Source organism: Telopea speciosissima, chromosome 8 (genome assembly GCF_018873765.1).
Source record: "Telopea speciosissima isolate NSW1024214 ecotype Mountain lineage chromosome 8, Tspe_v1, whole genome shotgun sequence".
In the NCBI taxonomy this organism is placed as follows: domain Eukaryota; kingdom Viridiplantae; phylum Streptophyta; class Magnoliopsida; order Proteales; family Proteaceae; genus Telopea; species Telopea speciosissima.
In genome coordinates, this window is record NC_057923.1 from 10328296 (window position 1) to 10352786 (window position 24491).

A 24491-nucleotide genomic window follows, 5' to 3' on the forward strand; every position below is an offset into this window, starting at 1 on the left:
GACAGAGATAAATTCCATATAGAATTTACTTCTAACATGCATTAAAAATTGGGCATTTCCTAAATTTGATGGAGAATATTCAATAAAATGAAAATGATGTCAAAGAAAGGAGTAGATAGTGAGCCTTTGACCACTTTAAACTAGGATTAGTGACAGTAATTTTTCTATGAATAATTTGATTAGGTAAGGCTCAAAGAACAGAAGATGATACAAACTCTACAAAGGGAGGTGGAAAAAGGGGGGTAGGGGAAGGGGAAGGTCTAGGCTCCGTTTGCTTATTCGTTTTGAATTCAGAGAAGAATTATTGACCTCCAAAATTTAGTTTGAACCCAAACCATGTATCTTTAGCAAGATCAACATAAGAAAAAATGTGATCAAGCCATGTAAGCATAAAATAGAATCTGATCCTGGAAATCTATTTATGAAATTTCTCCCAAGTTTGTGTCACTACCCTATTCAGGTTGCTAAAGAAAGCAAGTTTAAGGAGAATTTAGACCAAAATAAAAAATGATGGAACTGGATTCTCATGGATTAGATTAGCTGAAATCACAAGAAATCTTCCAATCAAAACTGAATAATGAGGTGGTTTTCTTCAGAATCAGATGCCATAAATAGTGTTAACAATGCCATTGAAACTTCAGTTTTCTAAACATTTACCCCCCAACATATATAAATGAATATGAACAGAAAAGGCAGAAATAATAAGGAAAAACCATAAGCATCCTTGTGGTTGTACACATCTCCTGGCCCTCAGGCATCAACTTGGCAAGACCAAATCAGAGATCTGGGAAGCAAGACCAATGAATATCCTATCCATAATACATGAACTAGCAGACAAATGGTCTGTACAGTAAATTACCTTTGCTTCAAAATTAGCTGTTAGCAGAATATTGGTGCTTCTTGTATGCTTTACTTTTTCACTTTGATTTGGCCTAATGGAGCCCAAAAAATCTTATCTAAGAAGTGACTTTATAACTTGAAAGAAACAACCCTGGTCATGCAATTAAGTTGACTGATGTGTATATAAAGGATGCCTTGTCTTGGTTTATAATTCTGATCCATAACTTTGGGCTTCCTTTTGTACTGTAGAATTTGTAATGTGTAGTAAGGGTGTAACAAGGCCAGGTTTTACTTTAGTTTCAAGTTGTCATCTATTATGCTGGACAATTGAAGAACAAAATTATACTGAAACTTGATAGATATAATAAGCAAAGCCAAAACAGGTAATTATTTATCCTTCAAATAATGAAAGCAGTATAATGTAACACAAATAAGAGAGAGAATCAAATCTTCAAAATGCTGTTCAACCTACTATCTTTGTAAAGACCACTCCATTCTCATTTATCCAATGACAGACTTCAATTAGGCCTGGGCCAAAACCTAACAGCTTAAAAGCAAGATGGTTTGGATTCCATGTTGATGTATCATAGTGACATGCCATGATTGCATGATTCACTTTCTTCCTAGCATGTATATCAACTACATATACTTTTACTTTCGGTAAAACATGACAATAATAGACTTGAAATGGGAATGGCTGACTATGACATAAAACTGGAGGTTCAGAGAGGTTTCCATGGATGAGTTTCACAGATCCAATTGTGACATTCTCATATGATCCTTCGATGCTCTCAGTACTCCATATGCGTACATGGTGTCTTAATTTTTCGACAACAAAATCAACAAGAACCTCGGCGGATGTTGCACAGGTGCTCTGCTCACCTTGAATGGGTTTCTTCTCACATATCTCGAGGGTGTATCGAATATACTCATCCATATTTGATTCATCTACCACACCAAAAAGCTTCTTTAATTCCTCAATTCGGGCAAGAGATAATGGAATTTTTAATGCCAGAAGTCGCGGCAAGAACGATTTATATGACATTGGGTCCCTTAGATCAGGGATAGGCATGAAACCTCCCTCTTTTACCATCAACTCTCGGAAATACGGCAATCCCCCTTGATTGGCAACCGAAAGGGGTGCGTCATTTGGGAGGTCATATTTCATTTTGGCTGCATTCCACTGGGCTATTGGTGGTAGGGTTGTGTTGTCAATTGTCTTCTCCATCAGTGCATTTGTAGAACAAGCAATATTAGCTTGCTTACAAAACAAACTTAGGTGGGAAGATAATTCATTTTCCTCCATAAGTTTCATAAACACTTCTGTTTGATAACGATTTAGTGGAGAAGTCTTTGCTGCTAACCAATGTGGAGGGTGTGGAAGACCAATATGCTCTTCCCAATACTGTGAAAAGGCATTTTCAGCTTGAGAAACCTACAATTTTATAGGGGGAAAAAAAAAAAAACACATTAGAAAGATAAAATAGAAACCAGTAATAACCACATTGAAATGAATGAATAATTGAAAATCATCATTTTTCTTACACTAAAGTAAGCTACTATCAGAAGTCCAAGTAACAGAATGACATGTGACATGATGGATTTGAAACAGAGAACAAAATGAGTTTGGGTGTGTTAGGTTTTTCTGCATGGAAAAGGGTTGTTTGAATTTATATAGAGGGGAAATTTTGTAATACCAAATAATATAAAAACAAGGGAGCTTTATTTTTTTGTAAGTATTTTGTACTTTCCCAATTCTGTGGATTTGTTTAATGAACAAAAATTAGGCGTAAATCCATTGGACTTGCACTTGTTTTTGTATGATCTTCTCAATTATGTGAGACCCAAAATTTTCTGATTGATAAGCCTCACTATATATGTAGGACCTGGCTCTCCTCCAGCTGTGGCGGGAGCTGGAGGATCTAGCCCGGGCAAAACAGGGGGTTAGTCATTTCATAGGGTGGGGTCGCCTGTGAAATGACCCAAACACCCCTGTTTTGGTTGGGTTAGATCCCTCAGCTCTCGCCACGACTGGAGGAGAGCTGAATTCATATATGTAGGTAAGGTCTGTTACCCTTCCCCAAGGAATCTCAACTCTGTGTTCAACTCTATCTATATCAAAATTTAAAATTTACTCCAATTACTGGAGCTCCTATGCAGCCAAGAAAGAGTATATATTTATTGTTAAAAAAATTGTTGAGGAAGATAAAGATTACAATATATCAAATTTCACTTTTTACATAACACCATTAAAACAATGGCATATGACAAACACAATCCAAAATGTTGTGAATTCAACAAGTATATCTTGTTCAATAGGGTAGTTGCGAATGAAAAGAACAAAAACTGACTACGAAAAGTGTTTTCGACGAAAGGGACCCAAACCTTCCCCCTTTTCCATTCCTAACTTTGCCAAAAATTGAGAAGTTAGATTTTTTTTTTTCTAACAAAAACACATCAATCAAAAAGTTGATGTCTCAAAGTTTTTATTTAATTAAGAAAATATAATTTTACAAAGAACATAAACCATACATATTTTAGGTCAGAATAACCTCCCATATGATTGGCTTTTGGAACAATTCCGATTTCTTTTCTATGAACCAATTTTGAGACTTTCGAGTCAAAATGCATGAGCATGGAAGGAAAATTTTGAATGGAAGAAACTGAAAAATTTGATCATAAAAAGAATATGTAAGAACAAAATTAGGCATAGAAAAGCTAGCAGTGTGGTTCAAGAAAATTTTGGTAGTAGATAAATTAATTAAAAATGCTTAATTTAGTAACAAGTCAAAATTTTAATTTTGAAGCTTGATGACGAAGCTTTTTTTATTTTTTATTTTTTTTATATTGTTGTACTGCTTTAGAGGGTATTTCTAGAAATAACCAAGTTTTGCCACATGAAAAGGATCCTTTTATACATCACTATGAAGAGTGAAACAATTTACTTCACTATCTTTTTATTTACCCTTGAAGTTGATTTGGTGAATTGAAGTGAAGGGGTAGAATTTGTTCCCTTCTTGTTGGCAATCAACTTCATGACATTTGCTGCTGCTACGTTAGGGTCCATTGGAAACAACTGAATTTGCCATGTTTTGTAGGAACAAAATAAGATGTGAAGAAAGTATAAGACTAAAAATATAATAAACAAACAGTAAATACAAGACTTATTTGATTGGTATGACAAAAAGTATGGCATCACTTAGAAAGAAGTACACCAATACACATCTTCTTGTGTAACTCGAACAGCAAATGGTAGAATTAGCTAGAGTCGCATCAACCAATTCTCTCCTTAAGGTTTTTAAATGTCCCAATTCTGCAATCCGGATTGATATGCACTTATACCTCCAGGATAAGACAACTCTCTAATCAAATAGGTTGCAGTTCCAAATATGATTACAAAGGGCGTCCAAAAGCTATATTCACTAACTCATCGACAGTGACCAACTACGGTGGGAAAGAAAACATAAACTAAAATTGCTTCTAAAAATGTTTTAAAAAACAATTGTTAGAGACTGAGCAAGATATCTTCTCTTTATATAGGAGAGGAAGAGATACCACTAAGGGATGTCTCCAAAAGATATGCCCCAATACATGTCCTTTCCCGTAAGACTTGTTTGTTAACCACTCAAACAAGTCTTTCAATAGATATCCATTGGCTATTTAGGTGTCTATTAGGAAAAGACTCAACCCTCTAGCACCACCCAACAAAACGTATTTTGAATTTTGAATTTTAAAAATAAAATACAACACGTTTCCAAGCTACAAACAAGAGAGGGTTTGAGGACTGTCACTGATGCTTCTCCGACAGCAAAGCGGCCTTGCAATCAAATGCCTTGAAACTTCAAAGTAGTCACCAAATGGAGGTACAAATATATTTTTAAGCTTATGATTACCATGATTTCTGCCAAAGGGCTCAACTGGTGGCGGAGAAGGGGGTGCTGCGGGAAGTGGGAGAGACAGAGTGAGGGCGGTGCTAAGGGATTAATAGCTGGAGAGAGAGAGAGAGAGACGGGGGCGGGGAAGGGGTGAGAGTAGTCAATGTAGGGATTTGGTTCAATTATATTTGTGTGAAATTCCTATAACTAATTTCAAAATACTAAATAATTACTATAAAATATATGGATAAAAAAGTTATAGTGAGACAATACATTTCACTCTTGACAGTGCTACGTAAGATTACCCTAAAAGGTCTAGGGTTTAGCAAACTCATCAACTTTTAGACTTCAATCCAAGCATATACCCTCCCATGTATTGGCAGATTCACTTGTATTTTCAACAGTCTATTTGTTTTTAAATGAATTTTTTACTTAATTTTTAAGTATTTATTTTGCTACTTGATCAATTCTATTTTAACTAAAACTTGATATGTGAGTAGGGGGCCCTTGCGTTCTACCTGTCCACAAATATCTTTTTATTTTTGGTAAGAGCTTGTTCACAAAATATTAGTTTTAATCTAATTCACCACATGGTACATATTTGCAGCACTCTAAACTCTAAAGATACCACTGGCTTATTAAAACTTCTCCTAAGGTTTATAGACATAAAATTGATTTCTTCCTTCCCCCTCTCCCTCTTATTTACAAATTCAATACTTACAACTGAATGGCAATGCCAAATCAAATGATTACAAGCAGCCTTGATATCGATTCCATGTCTTCTCTCAATAAATTTTTTATTATACTCAAAATAGCAATGCACCTTAGTCTGCTGTTGCCTGCTTATATCTTAACATTCAAAATTCACTTATTAAGCCTTTCAAAATTAGGAACTACATCTTCGAGTATACTCCTTAACAAGCTTTGAAAATGATGACGACTTGATTTCTAACAATTTGGCTGGGGAATCATATTCCAATACGAGGCCTGTTTAAGACAAGAAAACATGTCAATCTAATTAGATAAGTGCTAGAAAAAGATGCGAAGAAGTATTACCAAAATTAACTGAACCAATTTGATTGTGGAGTACTACTAAATACTCGTTACTAACCATTATCGAGGAGGAGGACCCTATCGATATCAAGAATTGAGGTTATTCTATGTGCGATTGTGATAACAGTAGACCCTGAGAAGTGTTGCCTAAGTGTTTGCTGAATTAGATAGTCAGTCGCAGTATCCATTGATGCAGTAGCTTCATCGAGTACCAACACTTTGCTCTTCTTCAATAATACCTGCCCTAAACAGACTAACTGCCTTTGACCCATGCTCCAATTCTCTCCATTCTCAGTCACTGTGACAACCACCATATGACAATGGGTTATCTACTCAAGATTTTATTTTCATTTACTTTTTCCTCTTAATATTGTTAGAAAAGGGGTTGGGGGTTGGGGTTACACACCAAAAAGATATATAAATACAATATAATGCTTTTTTGCATGGATAAATTGATATTGAGCAACTTTGGATCGAGTGAATATGAGAAGAAATCAACCTGCAGAATCAAGCTTGCCTTCCTTCTTTCTAACTTCATCACCAAGCTGACATTTATCTAAAGCCTACGACAACAAAAAGTCTTGTCAAATTACAAAGTAGCTTGATTCTTAAAGATGAAATAGAATTGATCAATAAAGATGAGCTAAGGAAAAAATGAAATGAACAAACAAGGGGGTGCCAAATGGAAATGGAAAATAGGAAAATAGGAGAATAAAAATAGTGTACTTTCCAAGTCCCAACTAAAGGAATCTCTTAAAACTTGGCCAAAAGATGATTCCACCTCAACCAATGAAATTATTTCAATATCTTAGCGAAAAGATTTCAAAATTGAACAAGAAATAAAAAAAAGACAACCACGAGAAAGTAGTTTTTAGAGATACATGTCCCAACCAATGATGTACTTGTTTTATGTATGAATCTTATAGAAGAAAAAGATATGTCCATCATATCCTTGTCACTGATTAAAGATTATTCATCAAATAAAAAAATCCCACCTCCCAGATTTGTTCATCATTGTACTCTTCAAGAGGGTCAAGATTGCTTCTTAGAGTACCCTCAAACATTGTTGGGTCTTGTGGGATGATGCTCAATCTTGACCGCAAATCATGAAGACCAATCTTAGAGATGTTGATACCATCTACCCAAATTTGGCCGACTGCAGGTTCAAGCATGCGAAAGAGAGCTTGTACAAGAGTTGATTTACCACTTCCTGTTCGTCCAATAATGCCAATCTTCATTCCTCCGGGAAAAGTGCATGTGAGATCTCGCAAGACAAGAGGAAGGTGTGGGGCATACCTGACCTACATACATATAAAATAATAAAATCATAAAACTTAGCAGAATTCCATAAGAGCAGAAGAACTATCCAACAACATTAGGCTTAGAGGGTCTATTCTATAAAATGAAAAATAAGCAAGGAAATAAAGACTTGAGAAATCTTGATTGGGGATTACCTGTAGATCAACAATATCAATTTTCCCCTGTGATGGCCATTCACGACTTGGCTTATTTTCTTCTACATACAGAGGGGGTTCACTAGGGATGCATGTGTACTGCAATATTCTCTCAATGGATATGATTTTATTCTCAAGGCTGCAAAGATCCCATACGACCCCTTGCATACTAAAACTAAGCCCATAAGTGACTGCTAAACCAACAACACCTTCAAAAGGGGGGAAAAACAAAATAAATTCAAAATTATGCCTTTATGGGAGAAATCAATCATGGTTGCCCTAAAAGATGATTTATAAGATCTCAAGTTCAATTTTTTACCAGGACTGAGTACTCCCTTCGATACTGAAATCAAGAACATTAAAGAGATAGCATATGTAATAGATGCTAACATATCCATGCGAAAGCATAACCACTCCATTGCACCAGAGAAGTGAAATATAGGTCGAGCATACCCATCCACTAACTTGAGGTTTGTGTCCATAAACCTCTCTTCTTGATCGAAGCACCTAATTGTAGTTGAACCTAAACTAGATTCAGCAAAATGTTGTATTATTGGAGCTTGACATACTCCAACTAATCGTGATAGTTCTCGTGCTGCAGATGTGTAATATTGCTGTAAGATAATATTGATAATAAAAAAAAGAAATTAGGTACAGTGTAAATAAAAATAAATGTATAGTTAGTGTGAAAATGATAGTATTTGTTATGAGTGATTTCTTAAGGTGAGCTTCTTACATTTAGATGGTTGATAGTGACACCACAAGCATGGATGGAATTGTAGGAAAATTCTTATTTACTTCAACCATTCTCATTTGATTGGTTACTCTTTTTTTATGGTGATCAGATATTGATTGAATCAGATACATTACTAATATGTTGATTATCCCAAAATGCTTATCCCAAAATCGTTAGATAAAAAGTTTGTTGAACATGAACATAATTGTATCCAAAATTTTGTGCTATCTGTTTCTCTGTTTTCTTACTGATTTCATTATATTATCAAACTTCAAATTCAATCTACATGTGTCCATATCCATTTATTTTTAATGATGGACTGGACAATATAACCTAATTCACTACACCAAAAACACATGAAATGCAATTAGTGCAAAATGTAGCATAATACAATGTAGGTACTTCACTTAAGCTAAGTACAATGCTCTTGCATGCTTAGCATAAAGCGTGGTCCACACACTTCCCTTAGGAAAGAAAGATGTGAAGGAAAGATGGAAAGAAAGAAAGAAATTGGAAAAGAAAGATTGAAAGGAAGGAAGAAGAAGATTTTCCATTGAAGAATTTCAACTAATTAATATTGCGACACCATTTCCTAGGTGGTCCACTTAGATATGCTTCTCTTGACTGCTCAAATATTTGCCACATGACAAATACATTTGAGCTCCAATTTTGTTGATGTGGGTTGTCCAAATCACAATCTATTCATCTATCAAATTTAAACCATGCATGATTTGCAGAGAAATTAACTTTCACAACTTTAGGCTTCTTCAGTTTAGCCATTAAAAATACCGGGGTAGAAGTCCAAACATAGTGAGCTACACAATAGAGATTAAGTCCAAAACTTGACACATGACTATTCCGAATAGGTAACAATCATCCCATGGTCTATTTGACTAAAAACAGCTCTCCCCATAATATGAAATTGTTGTACAACTAAGACATCGCTATTATTCAGGCCTTGTAATGAACATTTTCCTTTAATCCTTAAAATTTAATTATCGATAATTATTATTAATTTATCATTTACTAATTTATATTGGTTAACAATTTAACAATTTAAAATTATTTACTAGTTATTTTCATCATTAGTAATTGATTTATTATTTATCTAGTGACAAAATGATAAGTTATTCTTTGATTTATTGTTTGCAAAAGTTTTTCTAGTCGGTAGACTAGGTTAGGGTGTCTATATGGTAGGATCAAATGATAAATCTGACTATTGGATACCTACGGAGATGGTCTGGAGTGGCCACACATTAAATTTCAAACGCAAGTTCAATCATTTACTTCTCCCCATGTGATGTCATTTCCTCCCATGTATGTCCATGTACCACTGGTAATCATTTTCACTCATGTCAAATCCCTAGACTTTTCAAATGACCTGTTTGCCACATGGCTAACTCTGTTTGGGCTGAACTTGACATGTAAATAGCAGATTTTATGGTCTACCTATCCACAAAATTTTAGCTAAATCTAATTTATCACGTGGCAGAAGTAGACACTTGACCATGGCTTGGTTATGTGGACTGCCAGACTAGAAAACCTTCTCTCTTTATTAGTTGTTAACTTCTATTAATTATTAACTTAACTTTAGTATGAGCTCCAACCGACAAAATTACCGACAAAGCTAATAGGCCATATTATAATTTCAACTATATATATCCAAAATATTTTATGCATATCAAAAGCACAACTATGTCGCTTTAGGTGCACTTTGCACTTCTATAACATTGGCATTGGTTGTTTCTTTCTTCCCAAAAAGTTTGGTAAGCGAAAGACCACAAAATTGCATTAATTTACATGAACATGTGTGATTGGGAAAATGGATTTCTTACGTATATTCTTTATAAAGTTAAGAAGAATATTAAGATTTAAATCACAATTTTCACACCTAAGCATATATGCATGTACCACTAAATAATCTTTGGTGTAAACAAAACAAATTCACAATTCACCGACCAATCAAAGTTTGAACCAACTTGTATCATGGCCTATTAACCATGGGAAAAATATGGCTGAGCTTGATTAAAAATTTCAATCATAAGAAGTGGAAGTGGCTATAAGATTACCTGGTAGTAGATGCATGTCACAATCATTGGAATAAAAACTATTAACATTTTCCATGCAACCTGTGAAAGTACAATAGCAGTTCCTAGGAATCCAATGATTGAAATAAGAAGTTCTTCAATGTGATGTGGAATAGAGGTATCAACTGCACTTTGATCTATGGAGACCTAAACACAAAATAGATTTTATTTAAAATTTAAAACTATATTAAATTTTATGGTGATCAAACAAGATCATTTGGATCCCAAGAGTATATAAGCATATTTAATTACCCGGTTTAGAATCCTTCCACTTGGAGTAGAATCAAAAAATGACAAAGGAGCACGAAAAATGCACAAGTGCATTTTGTTGAAGAGAAGAGTGGCTATCTTGTATCCAGCAGTTATAGTGAGCATGGACCTTGTAAGTACACAAAGAGAGCTTCCAAGGAACAAAGCAGCATACACAAAAATGAGAGTGGATCCTTTAACATAAGGTCTCACATCCTCTGAAACAGGAGCAGCCAACACCATCCAGTAACTACTGACTATAAAGAGAAGCTGAAAAAGAATTTGTGCCAACAATATCATTGGTACAAAAGCCCCTTTATATGCAGTGGTAAAATACCTCCAGTAGACTGAAAGACTAATTCCACCTTTTTCTCTTTTCTCTTCTTGGACAAGTTGCCCTTCTGACCTAACTTCCTTTTCTATTTTGTAGATTTTGGGTTCCCTTTCCTCATCATCTTGAATAGACTTTTTGCTGCACAACTTATTGCCATCTTTCTCACCATTACTTAAATTATCTGAAACAGTCTCATGTTTGACAAAATTAAGATCTGCCATAGCTTTTTCATGTGCACCTACTAACTCCATCAAGTCAGTTCCTGAACTAAGAATTTCTTCGTACTTTCCTATTTGAGTAATCCTTCCATTTCTCATAACCTGCCAAACAAGAGAAAGTAAATAATCACTCTCAAACTAGGTGGAGGAACTTGAAGTGAGAAAAAAAGATAGCATATATATTCTTACCAAGATCAGATCAGCAGAAGGTAAAAACTCTACTTGGTGGGTAACAAAAATGACTGTTTTCGAACCCAAAATCCCTAGCAAACACTCCTGTCACAAAAGTTTAGATATTTACATTAAGGCATGAAGAAAAATTTTTAATTACTTACAACAACCACATAGTTTTATCTATATTAAAATAATTTATTTTTTATAAAGATAAGTAGCATAAGGCCATAGGTTTTATGTAAGAACATACACAGTTCAATATCATGTGTCTGTATGTCTTGTTGGTTTAGGTAAACTATATTTCATTCTTTTTAGATCAACTTTATATCAGACTAAGTTTTTTGCGAACAACATTGCGATTTAAATAATGAGGTACTTTGGAAGTAGAGGTCAAAGTGCAACTACCTTAAATAGATGAGTTCCTGTGTGAGCATCTGCAGCACTAAAAGGATCATCAAGTAGATAAATATCCGCATCATGGTATAAAGCACGTGCCATCTGGATTCTTTGCTTCTGCCCACCACTCAGATTGATCCCCCTCTCCCCTATGATAGTCTGGTCCCCAAAGCTACACAATTCTAGGTCCTTCTTCAGTGAACATGCTTCAAGGATCATCTCATACTTTTCCTTGTCCATCATCTTACCAAACAATATATTGTCTACTATTTTACCACTTTGTATCCAAGGTGATTGTGCAACATAGGCCTTCGTCCCATTTAATTTAATGCTTCCAGATTTTTTTGGCACTTCCCCCAATATGCATGAAAGTAGGCTTGACTTTCCTGACCCCACAGAACCACAAACTGCCACTCTCATACCACGATACACTCGAAAATTAAGATCTTTCAATGTGAGATTAGGGGAATTAAGGTCCCAAGTGAAATTCCCCTTGACCATCTCAACTGCAACCTCCACACTATCTTTTGGAAGCTTTTGTACTATATTTGGTTGAAGATCATCGAGACAAAGGAATGAGGCTATCCTGTCAAGGGACACTTTAGTCTGAACTACCATGGAGATTAAGTCTGGGAGACTATAAATGGGCTCTTGCAATATCTCAAATGTTGCTAGTGCAGATAGAATTTTCCCTGACTCTAGTGGAATTCCCATAAGCACACAAAATCCAAAAGTAACCATGGATACAAACATGGGAGCAGACAAGTAGACAAAACTAGTCATGGCTGATGTATAAAGTAAATTTTTTATCCATCTTGTTTCAAAGTTCCTCAGCTCAATTATTTTAGCCAAGAACTTCATCTCCCATCCTTGGAGCTTGAGAATCCTGATATTCCTCAGAGCTTCAGATGTTACTTTCATTCTTCGATCCTTTGAATCCATCAATTCCCCTTGAAACTTCTCCTGTAGTTTTCCTAGTGGAACATTGGCTAACATCAAAATTATTGTGGCTACAAAAGCTACAAGTGAAGCAAGCCCCAGACTCTTATACAAGATCAATAATGCTAGAACAACCTGAAGAGGCACCTTCCATATATCGTGCACATACCAGCTGAAAAGACCTGTCCTCTCAACATCAACACTCATCAAATTAATGTTCTCCCCACTAGTATGGTCTTGCTTTGATTGACTTGAAAGCCTGAGACCCTTCTGATAGATTAATGGGAATAAGGCAGCACGAACCCTAATTGCCATTTTTCGCAATCGAAAGAACAAGTGCCTCTCCGAGAGACATCTTATTAGCTTTGAAAGAAAGAAAATAGACACAAGCACATAACCTTTATATTTTTGTTTGTGAGGGCTAATGAGATACTGAATGAAGGCATCAATAAGGTATGGTCCAACATAAGAAGCCAATATGCATACAATGGAGAGTATAGCAGTCCATAGAATTTCTTTCGATGTTGAGAGAATCAATGCCTTCGTTAGCTTAAGTGTACTTACTTGACCATCATTCCCACTATCATTACCATCAAATTCAAGTTTATTTCTAAAACAAGCAAAGACCACCCTGGCACTATCATGATTATCAAGTTGAGGAACATCTTCAATGTCCACTGTTTTTTTATGCCCGAGTGCAAGTAAAGGGCCCATCCAAGCGAAAGTAAAAATACTCCAAAGATGGGCATCTGAATAAAGAGTTGCACTGTCTCCATCAACACCAGATCCTTTCCCATCATCATGATTGTTTCTCTTGGACCTAATTTTCAAAAGAGGCTCCAAAATATGGAAATCACCACCTTCTTGCCCCTTGTCAAACAACTCAGCATAACAAAGTAACAAACCAACAATAATGGATATAGCATCAGAGACCCATACTAGGAATGATAAGGATAAATGGTTCCAAAACAAACCAAGATGTATAGCAAGATAGGAACAAGACATTAGGAAGTAGAAGGCGCACCAAATCCATAGTAGAATGGGGAACTTGTGCTCCCTTGAATGAGAAAACTTGGCGTGTAAGTAACCAAATATTACAAACCAAGTGAGTGTTTTGAGTGTAAAATCCAATTGGGCAACAAACTTTAGCTCAGACCAACCATGTCGATACCCAGAGAGATAGTTTAACATGCATAAGAGAAGATTATAGAAAGACAGAACCATGCAAGATATAAGGGCTAATGAATAGTATGTATTCTTCAACATTGGTTTTGGACTTTCAAGGGTAGCAATCTTAAGTCTCTTGTAAGCCCAAGAAATGGATAAAACTAATAACATTATTAGGTGTGAAGAAGCAGAAAACCCATGTAGGAAAATGATTGTAGAAGATTGTGAAAAGAATTTCCATATATTCATATCATTCTTCAATTCTTCAAAAGAATCCATGTTTGCAAATTTAATTTTCTTCTCTTTGCAATTTGGTAGCTCAATTCAAGCAAGTCCAATGCAAATACTTTCAGATTTACCACATCTTGAATTAATGCAGGTCCCTTTGCAAAGATGTTGTGGAAACTCTAGCTTCTAAATTCCATTCACTTCCACCTTGTGTTCCAAAAAGATACGACAATGTTGGAATCTCAATATCACCCTCAGGTGTAGTTGAACCTGTTAATGAATTGGCAAAACATAAAATGTTTGAAAATATATAAAGATCAAGAGAATTAGTAAATTTATCATTGAATAATCAAGAATGGAAGAAGTTGCAGTTATGTATGATTTAGTCCATGTTCAATTAAGAACAGTAATAAAGAAAATCAAAATCTAGTAATATGTGATGAAATAAACCAATAAATATTACAAATAAACATCTTAGAATTAACATATTGGATCAAATCCAACGAATGACAAAGAACTTCATATCATAAGAACACCAAGTGATGCATTACAATACATTTCTATTGCAAAATAAAATGAAACTAAAATTTGAACTTCCCCAATGCCAGACCCATGTATGAAGTTCTATATAATGTAACCATAAAAACAAACATCAGCAGCATAATTAACTTGTCAATAGAATTGTCAATTGATGATATACAATAGATCATTTGAATCCATCTCAACCTGATTTTATCAATAAATCAATAACTAGACTGAGTCTTACACTAAGTTAAGTGACTCATTTGAATCCATCTCATAATACAAATTCATTTGTTAAATATGGCAACCACATTTTTGAGTTGCTAGTTACGCAACACTGCAACAAACCACACTCAACCTGATGTTATCTATAAATCAATCCCTAGTTGAGTAATACACAAAGTTAAATGAACTATTCAATTCATTTTATATGACCAATACAAATTCTTTTATAATATGCAATAACTAAATTCTTGAGGTGCTAGTTACACTTCACTAATCCTAAATTATGAGAGAGTATGCAAGGTGCCTATTAGAACTCTACTACATGTGTATTTGTCAGTTAATTCTTCTAACAAGACAAGCCTAAAGTCTATTCTATCAGACGATGATGAAAGTCATTAATTTTTATGGGTAAAATACTCCAGCCACTCACAGAAAGACACATGGAGACACAAGAATAGAAAACGTGGACCACGAGGTTTCTCGCCTTACTTTCCCAATATGGAAACCTTCTTAAAATCCCAATAGCAGGAAAATACACTCCGATATGGAAGCTTAGAAGATCTACGCAGCCGGCTCCCCATTGAGAAGGAATCTTATCAATCTCTAAGAAATAAAGCTTACCTAAAACAAACTCTCCAAGAATAAGTTCCTACTCCTATTAGGAAACTACTAAATCAGGCCGGCCACATCAGAGAAGGATCCTCCTCTCCAATCAAGGCTACCATGCCATCAAGATAAATTAAATTTCCCCCCAGGGGGCAAGGTATGGTACAACTGCTGCTTTACACTTTGAGGAGATTACTCTGTTATTCCCTTCAGTTGCAAGGAAGTTGACTTAAGCATCGGAGAGTCTTTGCTGGGCACAGCCCTAGCCCTCTCACAGTGTCAATCTATGTTTTCTTCCATAGATATTTTGCAAAGCGTAGCTCATAACTACGGAAAGTCAGTTTTTTGCTGCAACGGTCATGATGTAGGATAGCTATGGATAGCCTATGAACACTAAATATGACATCTCTAAATTCTTAGGCACTAAATCAACCAACTCACGTGATAAAGCTTCTTTAGGAACTACGAAAGAAAAATAAATACTTTCTATGAATCCTCTAGTTTTGATTAACAGAAAAACTAAAAGAAGTAAATCAGCCACCTTAAAACCTTAATGATGATTTGATGTTGTGTGCAACATTTGAGTCAAGGGTTCAAAACTCAATGTGAGAGAGAGAGAGAGAGACTATTGAGGATATATTGGTCTTTCTCTCTTAATTGGCGCATGTGATAACGTTTCCTATTGAGAATGGAAACCCAGATTGCATATCTCCTTAGAGATCTACATGCGATATGGATTCCCTGCGGGAATGGCAACTCGGCTCCTTGTTGATTCACCACATCTTTATTTCCATATTTTATGTTTCCATTTTCATCCACTTACCTTGTTCAAATCCTAAAAGGATCTCACGTTTTGTATTCTCTATTAATACTCTCCATTGACAGTAATCTGTAAGGCAATGAATATATTCAATCTAACAGAGAGATAGAGAGAGAGAGAAAGAGAGTAAAAAAAACAAACTGAGCCTTGTTGCAATTTCCTTGGTTAAGCTTTATGTTGATCTTAAATCTGATACATGAAATGATAAAAGCGTTTGTTTCAACAAAAAATATTGCGATAAAAGCAATAGAAAGTTGTATGATTAAAGATTAAGAAAACACATTATTTATTGAAATACAAAATATATATATATATATATATATATATATACTACTTTGTTAAGTGAATTTGGTTCCTAAAATTCTTCCTGGTAGGTATGTGGAGGTAGCCTTTTTCTTCTTATTATTTTTTTCCGGTTTTTAAATTCCAAAAGCACCATTATATACAAGAGAAACTGTATCTTCTTTGTTAAGAAAAAAAACAAGTGACATCATTCTAATTCCTTAACTTCTAGAGAGCTAGCCAATCAGTTATACTTACTGCTTTCACCACTACTTCCTCATCCATATGATCTTCCCTTCCCCCCCCCCCCCCCTTTCACATTTACTCTATCTCTCATCTTTCTTTTGTCATGTGCAGTATTAAATGGGATTTTTATCTTCTTACTGTCCAGTGCACCACACTTGAGAATCCAACCGTTAAAACATAGGTAGTGGTGTCTTTTTATTTTCTCAAGTGTTGGGTGTACAGTTGGATTCTCAAGTGAGGTGCACTGGGCCATCTTGAGAGGATAAAAATCTGTACTACTTGTGCACATTTCTAGTTTTGGTAAGGTGATTGGGAACAGAGGGACAGCGATCTTGGACTGATGGTTGCCGCCACTCGTCGTAGTGGTGCTTGAGGCATGTTGGTCTCAAGTTCGAGGGCCCCCTCCCATATCACCCGCTGCAAGTCAGTTAGTTTCTGTTAATAATTGTTTGGCCCCTTGTGGGCTGTTCTCCTGGCCCTGCCGTGGGTGGATCCAAATCCTCTACGGTCGAGCTGCGCAGACACAGGGCCGCGTTGAATGACAGCCTTACCCCAACCCGGACACAACACCGTGTTGGGGCAGCGCACCATAGAGGATCTGGATTGTTCGTGGGTCTGGCCCTTGTGAACCTTTCACAGCATCGATTTGGGGTCCTTAATTTCATGAGGAGGTTTACTTAATCTTCTTGGGTTTCCCCTACAAATGTTGTTGGTGGGGTTTGAACCTAGAACCTCTTACACGCATAATAAAAAATTATGACAAATTACTGAAAAAATAAAATAAAATTGATGATTTATAGCAATTTTCTAAAAATTATTTTATGTTGAAACAATCCAAGCCTGTACGTGTTCATGGGAATTGTGTATACCAGTGTTGATTTATAATATCACTTTCATTCCTACAAAGTTTCAATTTTTCTATAGCCAATTAACCAGCTGCACCTACCTTCGTCACCATTACAAAACCTCAATCCTGCTCAACAGAACCCAAGGAAAACAGGAATCCCACATGGAGAGAGAAAGAGAGAGAGAGGGATCCAGATCCTCTACGGCGTGTTGCCTGTAACGGTTTGAGCGATGCAGACTGAGCCGCACGTGTAAGGACCGCCTTACCCCTGTCCAAACGACTTGCCCGAGCGGAGATAAGGCAGTCATTGCACGCACGGCCCAGTCTATGCCGCACAAGCCGCTACGGGCAGCTGCGCCGTAGACGATCTGCATTGGAGAGAGAGAGGTATACCTTGACGAAGTTGCTTCAATATATTCCTTGTTTCTGGATGGGAAACGTTTAAGTTCTTTATGTACTTCTTCAACGAATCAAAAATTATCCCATTCAATTCCCCTCTTCAAACTTCAAAGAAGTTGGACCGTAGCCTCTGCTGGTACCGTAACTCAACATGGGAATTGAAGCACCTTAGATGAGTTATCGGTGAGCGGATGAAGCATTAAAAAGTTACCAAGGAAATGGGCGTCTATGACTTTGCCCTCTTAACTCCTGATTTCCTGAGAAAGAGGAAATGGCGGGTTTGTATTCTCAGGAACGCTCCATCTTCCGGAGAAATAGGAAAATAGGGAATTGGAGACGATTGACCCAGTTTTTTTTTGTTTTTTTTTCTTCTCAAGATCGGCATTGTTGGATTTAACATATTCCAAGTGTTGAACTCTCAACCACAAACTACATCGCACTGCACTTTTAGGAAATTAGAAAAGATTTTAATCCACTTTACCAAAAAAAAGAAAAGATTTTAATCCATAGTAAGAAAATAGAATTTAGAGAATCCGTTGAGGTGAAAACTTCACTTAATTATTCTATGAACTATTGTGGGGTTATATACAGAAAATACAAAGAATCCTTGGAGAAAATCTCTCCAAGATAAAATCTATCTTCCTATAATGGGGAAGGGAGATAAGAAGGAAAGAATAAAGGAATATCTAATACAGTTACAGATTTACAAGAGAAGAATTAGGAGAAAATAAGGTTGGTGAGCTGGGTGTGCGCTAATACTCCCCCTCAAGTTGGAGCATGGAGATTAGAGATGCCCAACTTGGACCGTAGATACTGAAATTGCTCACGGCCAAGAGACTTGGTGAATAAATCGGTCAATTGATCTTGGCTTGAAATCTTGGCCGGACGAAGAAATCCCTGTTGGATCTTGTCACGAACCACATGACAGTCAATTTCGATATGCTTAGTGCGCTCGTAAAAGACCGGATTGGCGGCGATGTGGAGGGCCGCCGCATTATCACAATAAAGAGAGATTGGTGCGCTGATAGAGATGCCCAAATCATGTAAAAGATAAGAGAGCCATGTGAATTCGCAAGTTGCCACAGCCATATATGGCTCGATATTCAGCTTCAGCCGAGGATCTAGAAACTGTGGTTTGCTTCTTGGTCTTCCATGAGATGGGGCTAGAGCCAATGAAAATACAGTATCCAGTTGTCGACCTGCGGGTCATTGGACAGCCGGCCCAATCAGAGTCATAATAGGCCCTTAAAGAGAGATGTGATTGGCGGGGAAAGAAAATGCCTTGCCCTGGTGTAGCCTTGATGTAGCGAAGTAACCGTACGCCAGCATCAAGGTGTGGTTGTCGAGGTTGATGCATAAATTTATTCAAAATGTTTACTGTGTGCACAATGTCAGGTCTGGTAACCGTCAGATAGATTAACCGACCGACCATCCGTCGATAAATAGAAGGGTCGGACAGAACATCACCCTTGAAATCAGATAACTTCAGATTCTGCTCCATAGGAAAATCTACAAGGCGAGCGCCAGTGAGGCCTGAGTCTGCAAGGATATCTAAGGCATATTTGTGTTGGGAGACATAGAGGCCTGATCTGGAATGTGCAATCTCAAGGCCGAGAAAATACTTGAGTGTCCCAAGGCCCTTGGTCTGGAATTTCTGACAAATGAGGTTCTTTACAGTGGTGATTGAAGAAATGTCAGAACCAGTTATGACGATGTCATCAACATATACCAGGACAAAAACAGAGGCGCCTTGCTGATGAAGGAAAAAAAGAGAATGATCAGCCTGAGATTGTGTGAAGCCGGAGTGCAATAAGGCCTTTGAGAACTTGGAGAACCAATTGTGAGAGGCCTGTTTGAGGCCGTACAAAGATTTTTACAAGCGACACACGAGGTTCTCCCCCTTTCGCCGATAACCTGGGGGGGGGGGAGTCATGTATACTTCCTCATCAAGATCCCCGTGCAAAAAAGCATTGTTTACATCTAATTGATGCAAAATCCAACCACGAGCAGCTGCAATGGCAAAGAGAGCGCGAACAGTTACTGTTATACCCGCACCCCGGGAGTATAATTAATTATTAATTCTTCCCCGTGACGTGTAGTTATCACTGCCACGTATGCCGGTGAGTTGTTCTCACTGGTGGTCAAACCCAGCTATATTGACCATAGTACGAGTTTGCCTGTGGAAACTAGTCGGGACCACGGAGGTTGCACCTTGACATGTCAGGGGTAAGTAGTTGACCAAATTTGTTGTGTGCTTACTGCCCTCTCAAAGCCCTCGAAGTGTGGTCCAAAGGCCCTGACCTCTTATGGTGGGAACCACCTTCCTACTCGCATCGGAGGCAAGGTTACTGGCTGCCTCCGACCCTGCATCCAATGCTGCTAACAAGGACCCTTGTGGGTGAGACCCTGTGGCTAAGGTGCTATTGGTGCCCTGCCATGTTTGACCCTACCCAAATAGACCCTAGGTTACACTTATGAGGCCTTATCCAAATAGACCAATAAAGGTGATTTCTATATGAGAGAGAGGGGTAAGACTATTCCTTAGTCTTTCTTTTTTTTTTCTTTCCTAACCTAATCGTGAAAGGAGAGGAGAGCTTTGAAGAGAGGAGGCGGCAAGGAGGAGAAGGAGGAGAAGGAAGGGAAGAAGAAGAAGGAAACGGCTGCTGGGTTTAGAGCTTTAAAGAGGGCATATCTTGTGTATCTCAGACCAGGTAAGCCAAGTGCCCCTTTCCCCCCTTTTTCTCTCTTTCCCCCTTGCTCGTTTGAGCTTGGGTGGTTCTTTGGTAGCAAACCCCAAGATGGGGATTTCTTTTTTTGGAAACCCAAAGGGTTAGCTCGAGCCATGTGTAGTTTCCCCTTGTAGGATGCTATCCCATTTTCATTACAATCCTATAAAGACCTCTATTTGACCTCTTGCTGAATCTATTTGATTCTAAAGCTTCAACCACCAAAGAAAACCCCAAATCTGGATTTTTGAGCTTTTGATCCTTTAAACCCCCTTAAATCTTTGAATGTTGGGTGTTTCTAAGACCCAAATAGACTCCAAGACACCCCTCCCTAGTCCCTTGAGGCTTAGAGAACCAAATGGGACAACCCTGGGGTTTTAAAGACCTTGAAATCACACTTGGATTGCATCGGAGGCAAGACTGCGTGAGTCCGATGTTTGCCTCCGATGTGTCCTGAGCCTGCAGGGAAGGTCGGAGGCAAGGTCGAAGGCAAGACTGCGTGAGTCCGATGTTTGCCTCCGATGTGTCCTGAGCTGCAGGGAAGGTCGGAGGCAAGGTCGGAGGCAAGGCTGCGTGAGTCCGATGTTTGCCTCCGATGTGGCTGAGCTCGCGGGAAGGTCGGAGGCAAGCCGCTGAGTCCGACGTTGCCTCCGATGCAGTTTTAAGGCTTATAACTTATGTAAACTGTGGGGTTTCTCTATGAGGCCTCCCCTACACTCTCTCACACTCTTATTCACTTCCATAGGCGCCAACATATGTGCAATGGGGTGATTTTGAGCTGGAATCGTTGCGCTTATACAAATTCCATTTGAAGTAATTGGTGAGTGGGTTTGGGTGACTGTTTGAGCTTGTTTACTATTGCTTATTCATGCATTTATGAATTATATTGTGACATTATCATTCAAGCATGATTGCATATTTGCATTTATTCTTATTCGATGATGATGATTTGGATGATATGGATTTGTGTTGGGTTACGGTGCCGGGAAGTACTGGCACCGGAACCCCCGAATTACGTGGAATTGTATATTACATCTCATTCTTACCTGTATGCGCCGTGTTGTGCTGGTACCCGGGGGTTAGATGGAATGGGACGTTGACACACCCGAATGTACCTCTCAACACGATAGGATTCATATGGTATATCTGTGGTTAGGCTCAGTTCCCTATGCTACGACCCTTACCAACAGGGGTTTAGGTGTTGGGTAGCCAGAGCACCTGCTGCTTGTGGAGAGTTAGAGAGGCCAGGCCAGGGGTAGTAATGGTTATCGGGGTCTGCCTCTGGGTGGTGATGATTACGACCGGCGCGGGCTCCATAGTAATAATTGAGGTTGCATTGTGGTGAGAATGGAAGGATCCACAGTGTCTTCCCGAGTTATTGCAGTAGCATATACCCATTGACTTAGCATTGTGTGTTAGGTGGTAAATGAATTAATAAGGGCATGCACCATGGACTATTTGTGATTATGTGAGTGTGCATCCCCTTTTCTCTCTCACTAGCTCGGTGGAGCTAACCCCCGTGTACACATTCTTTTTTGATTTGGATGCAGATGATACTGTGGAGTCAGAGACCGTGACTAAGGATCATGGCGATGGTTGCCCATGATGATTGTGCTTATGGGCTATACTGTTACTTGGGATCGTTCCCGTTTTATTATTTTTGAGCATTGTGTTTTGTATAAACTTTTATGTTTTACCTTTTTGGTAGCTACTTGATGGTCATAGGAATTTTGTAACTATGTTACTTATTATCATTAGCCAATGAACATCTTATAGTTATTTCTTTTACGCTTCCGCAAACTCTGACCTATCTTGGAATGTAATATTCCTTTGTCTTTCGCACTCTGATATTATTATATTGTAATATTAGTTTATGACTGTGAGTTGGCCACTGCATCGAGATCCTGGCGGTGAGGTGGGATGACGCGCGTGTCACCCCAATCATACCCTGATATTGTATTTTATCCCTTGTCGGGATAGGGGTGTGACAGTTACTAATTTTGCAATGGGGGTAAAGGTGTCGTGATAATCAACCCCCTCAATTTGGGTATACCCTTTGGCCACAAGGTGTGCCTTATAACGTTCAATGGAACCGTCAGAGTGCCTTTTGATTTTATAGACCCAATTAGAGCCGATGACTCGCTTGCCAGGGCGTAATGGGACCATGGTCCAGGTGGCGTTGTTCTCAAGGGCCACAATTTCAGCGTGCATAGCATCACGCCACTCCTGTAACTTCATAGCTTCTGTAAAATTTGCAAGTTCACTAGTGACAGATAGAGAGCTAAGAAAGGAAAAGTGATTAGGACTAAAACGATCATATGATAAGAAATTAGAGAGAGGGTGAGAAGTACCTGAACCAACAGTAAAGGAAGAGTCTGCACGGGCAGCGAAAACATAGAAGTCCTCAAGGTAAATGGGTGGGGTACATGTGCAGGGTGGTAAGGTTCTCTTAGTTGGATCAGTTGGGTTGGGGTGGTTAGGAGATGGTGGATGGTTGGTGTCGGCAAGGACGGGGGGAGGGGGTATGTCAGATTCGGGGGGTGTGGGAGGCTGTGGAGAATCGACAATAATAAGATCGGTGGGTGTAGGTGGGGTTGGGGTGGTGGTTGTAGGAGGGGGTGGAGACCAATCAGGGTCATGGGTGGGGGGGGGGGGGAAGAGGTAGAACAGGGGATGGCGAAGTGGGGGTAAGCATGTTGTAAGGAAAGATTGATTCATGGAAGAGGACATCACTTGAAACATAAATTTTGTGAGTAGTGAGATCAAAAATTCTATAGCCCTTCTAACCATAGGGGTACCCAACAAATATACCTGGGGAGGCACGCTGATCAAATTTATGTTTAACAGTGGGGTTGTGACCAAAACAAAGACATCCAAACACACGAAGGGTAGATAAAATGGGATTTTTGTGAAAAAGGACCTCATAGGGTGTTTAATGGTTGAGTACGGGGGTAGGTAAGCGGTTGATGAGAAAAGCAGCGGTGAGGATACATTCCCCCCAAAAAGATAAGGGTAGATTAGCTTGAAAGCGTAAAGCCCGTGCAATGGTGAGTAAATGACGATGTTTACGCTCCACAACAGCATTTTGCTGTGGAGTGTGAACACAACTGGATTGGTGTATTACCCCCAATGAGCGAAAATAATCAAAATTTTGATTATTAAAGAAATCTCGGGCATTGTCTGATCGTATTTTACAAACCGGAACATTAAATTGGGTTTGAACCATAGCCATAAAATAACAAAGAAGTGTAGACACATCAGATTTGTGATTCATCAAATAAACCCAAGTACTCCTAGAAAAGTCATCAATCACAGTTAAAAAATACCGTGCACAAGTATGAGATGGAATACCAAAGGGTCCCCAAACATCAACATGAATCAATTCAAAACAACATGCAGTATTAATAGTGCTAGAAGGAAATGGTAGGCGAGTTTGTTTAGCTAAGGGGCAAACAGTGCAAGTGCACTTCTTGGAAAAAACAATATTATTATCTAAAGATTTTAAAGTAGGAAATAAAGATGTAGTCGGGTGACCAAGGCACCAATGCTAAAGGTCAAAGTGGGATCCTGTGACAGTTGCAACAGTGAAAGCAGGCGTGGAGTCCAAGAGGTAGAGGCCACCATGTTTCCTACCCGTCGCAAAAATCTTCATCGTTTGTTGGTCCTGAAAAACATAAGAGGAGTTAGAGAAAATGACATGGAGATTGGAATCACTAGTGAGTTGGCTGAGAGATAACAAATTACATTTAAAATGAGGGACATGTAAAACATTATGCTGAGTTAGATGAGGAAAAAGTTGGACGCTGCCAACATGGGCTACAGGAGTGTTGGTGCCAGTGGGCAGACCAATACAAAAATTGGGGCATGCTTTAGTATAGGAAGAAAAAAGGGATAGATCACAGATCATATGATTGGTGGCACCACTGTCAATAATCCAATAGGGTTGCGAATTGACCGTGAAACAAGAGGAGTTACCTGCAAAGTTTGCCAAGCCATGGGAGTTACCAGAGGGAAGTAAGGCCAAAAGTTGTTGCACTTGTTCGGCTGTGAATGACGGCGATCCACTGG

The 24491-nt window shown here is 38.2% G+C and overlaps 2 protein-coding genes across 3 annotated transcripts; both read right to left on the bottom strand.

The window, feature by feature from the left end:
- Window positions 1-1281: 1281 nt before the first annotated feature.
- Window positions 1282-8805, bottom strand: LOC122638335 (polygalacturonase non-catalytic subunit AroGP2-like). 2 transcript variants are annotated; one of them, XM_043831248.1, is made up of 2 exons: window positions 8801-8805; window positions 1282-2160 (listed from the first exon to the last, which is right to left on the bottom strand). In XM_043831248.1, coding segments are annotated over exons 1-2 (858 nt in total). In that variant the 5' UTR covers window positions 8802-8805; the 3' UTR covers window positions 1282-1303. The 2 variants fall into 2 exon arrangements, with proteins under 2 accessions (XP_043687183.1, XP_043687182.1); XM_043831247.1 differs by lacking the exon at window positions 8801-8805 and adding an exon at window positions 2386-2464 and having other exon boundaries at window positions 1282-2275.
- Window positions 5504-13853, bottom strand: LOC122638339 (ABC transporter C family member 3-like). The gene is made up of 10 exons (XM_043831256.1): window positions 11426-13853; window positions 11036-11122; window positions 10298-10948; window positions 10028-10192; window positions 7542-7836; window positions 7223-7431; window positions 6764-7069; window positions 6268-6331; window positions 5827-6066; window positions 5504-5702 (listed from the first exon to the last, which is right to left on the bottom strand). Exons 1-10 carry the CDS (start codon window positions 13799-13801, stop codon window positions 5602-5604), a joined length of 4494 nt encoding a protein of 1497 aa, XP_043687191.1. The 5' UTR covers window positions 13802-13853; the 3' UTR covers window positions 5504-5601.
- Between the last annotated feature and the right edge of the window lie 10638 nt (window positions 13854-24491).

Bases quoted from the DNA above. Each gene is read 5' to 3' on its own strand.
- LOC122638335 (XM_043831247.1), bottom strand. From the start codon at position 2,436: ATGTCACATGTCATTCTGTTACTTGGACTTCTGATAGTAGCTTACTTT. The intron at 2,276-2,385 runs GTAAGAAAAATG...ATAAAATTGTAG, and splicing joins TGATAGTAGCTTACTTTAGT to GTTTCTCAAGCTGAAAATGC.
- LOC122638339 (XM_043831256.1), bottom strand. From the start codon at position 13,801: ATGGATTCTTTTGAAGAATTGAAGAATGATATGAATATATGGAAATTC. The intron at 10,949-11,035 runs GTAAGAATATAT...CTTGTTTGGCAG, and splicing joins CTTCTGCTGATCTGATCTTG to GTTATGAGAAATGGAAGGAT. The intron at 7,837-10,027 runs GTAATCTTATAG...ATTATCTTACAG, and splicing joins TGACATGCATCTACTACCAG to CAATATTACACATCTGCAGC.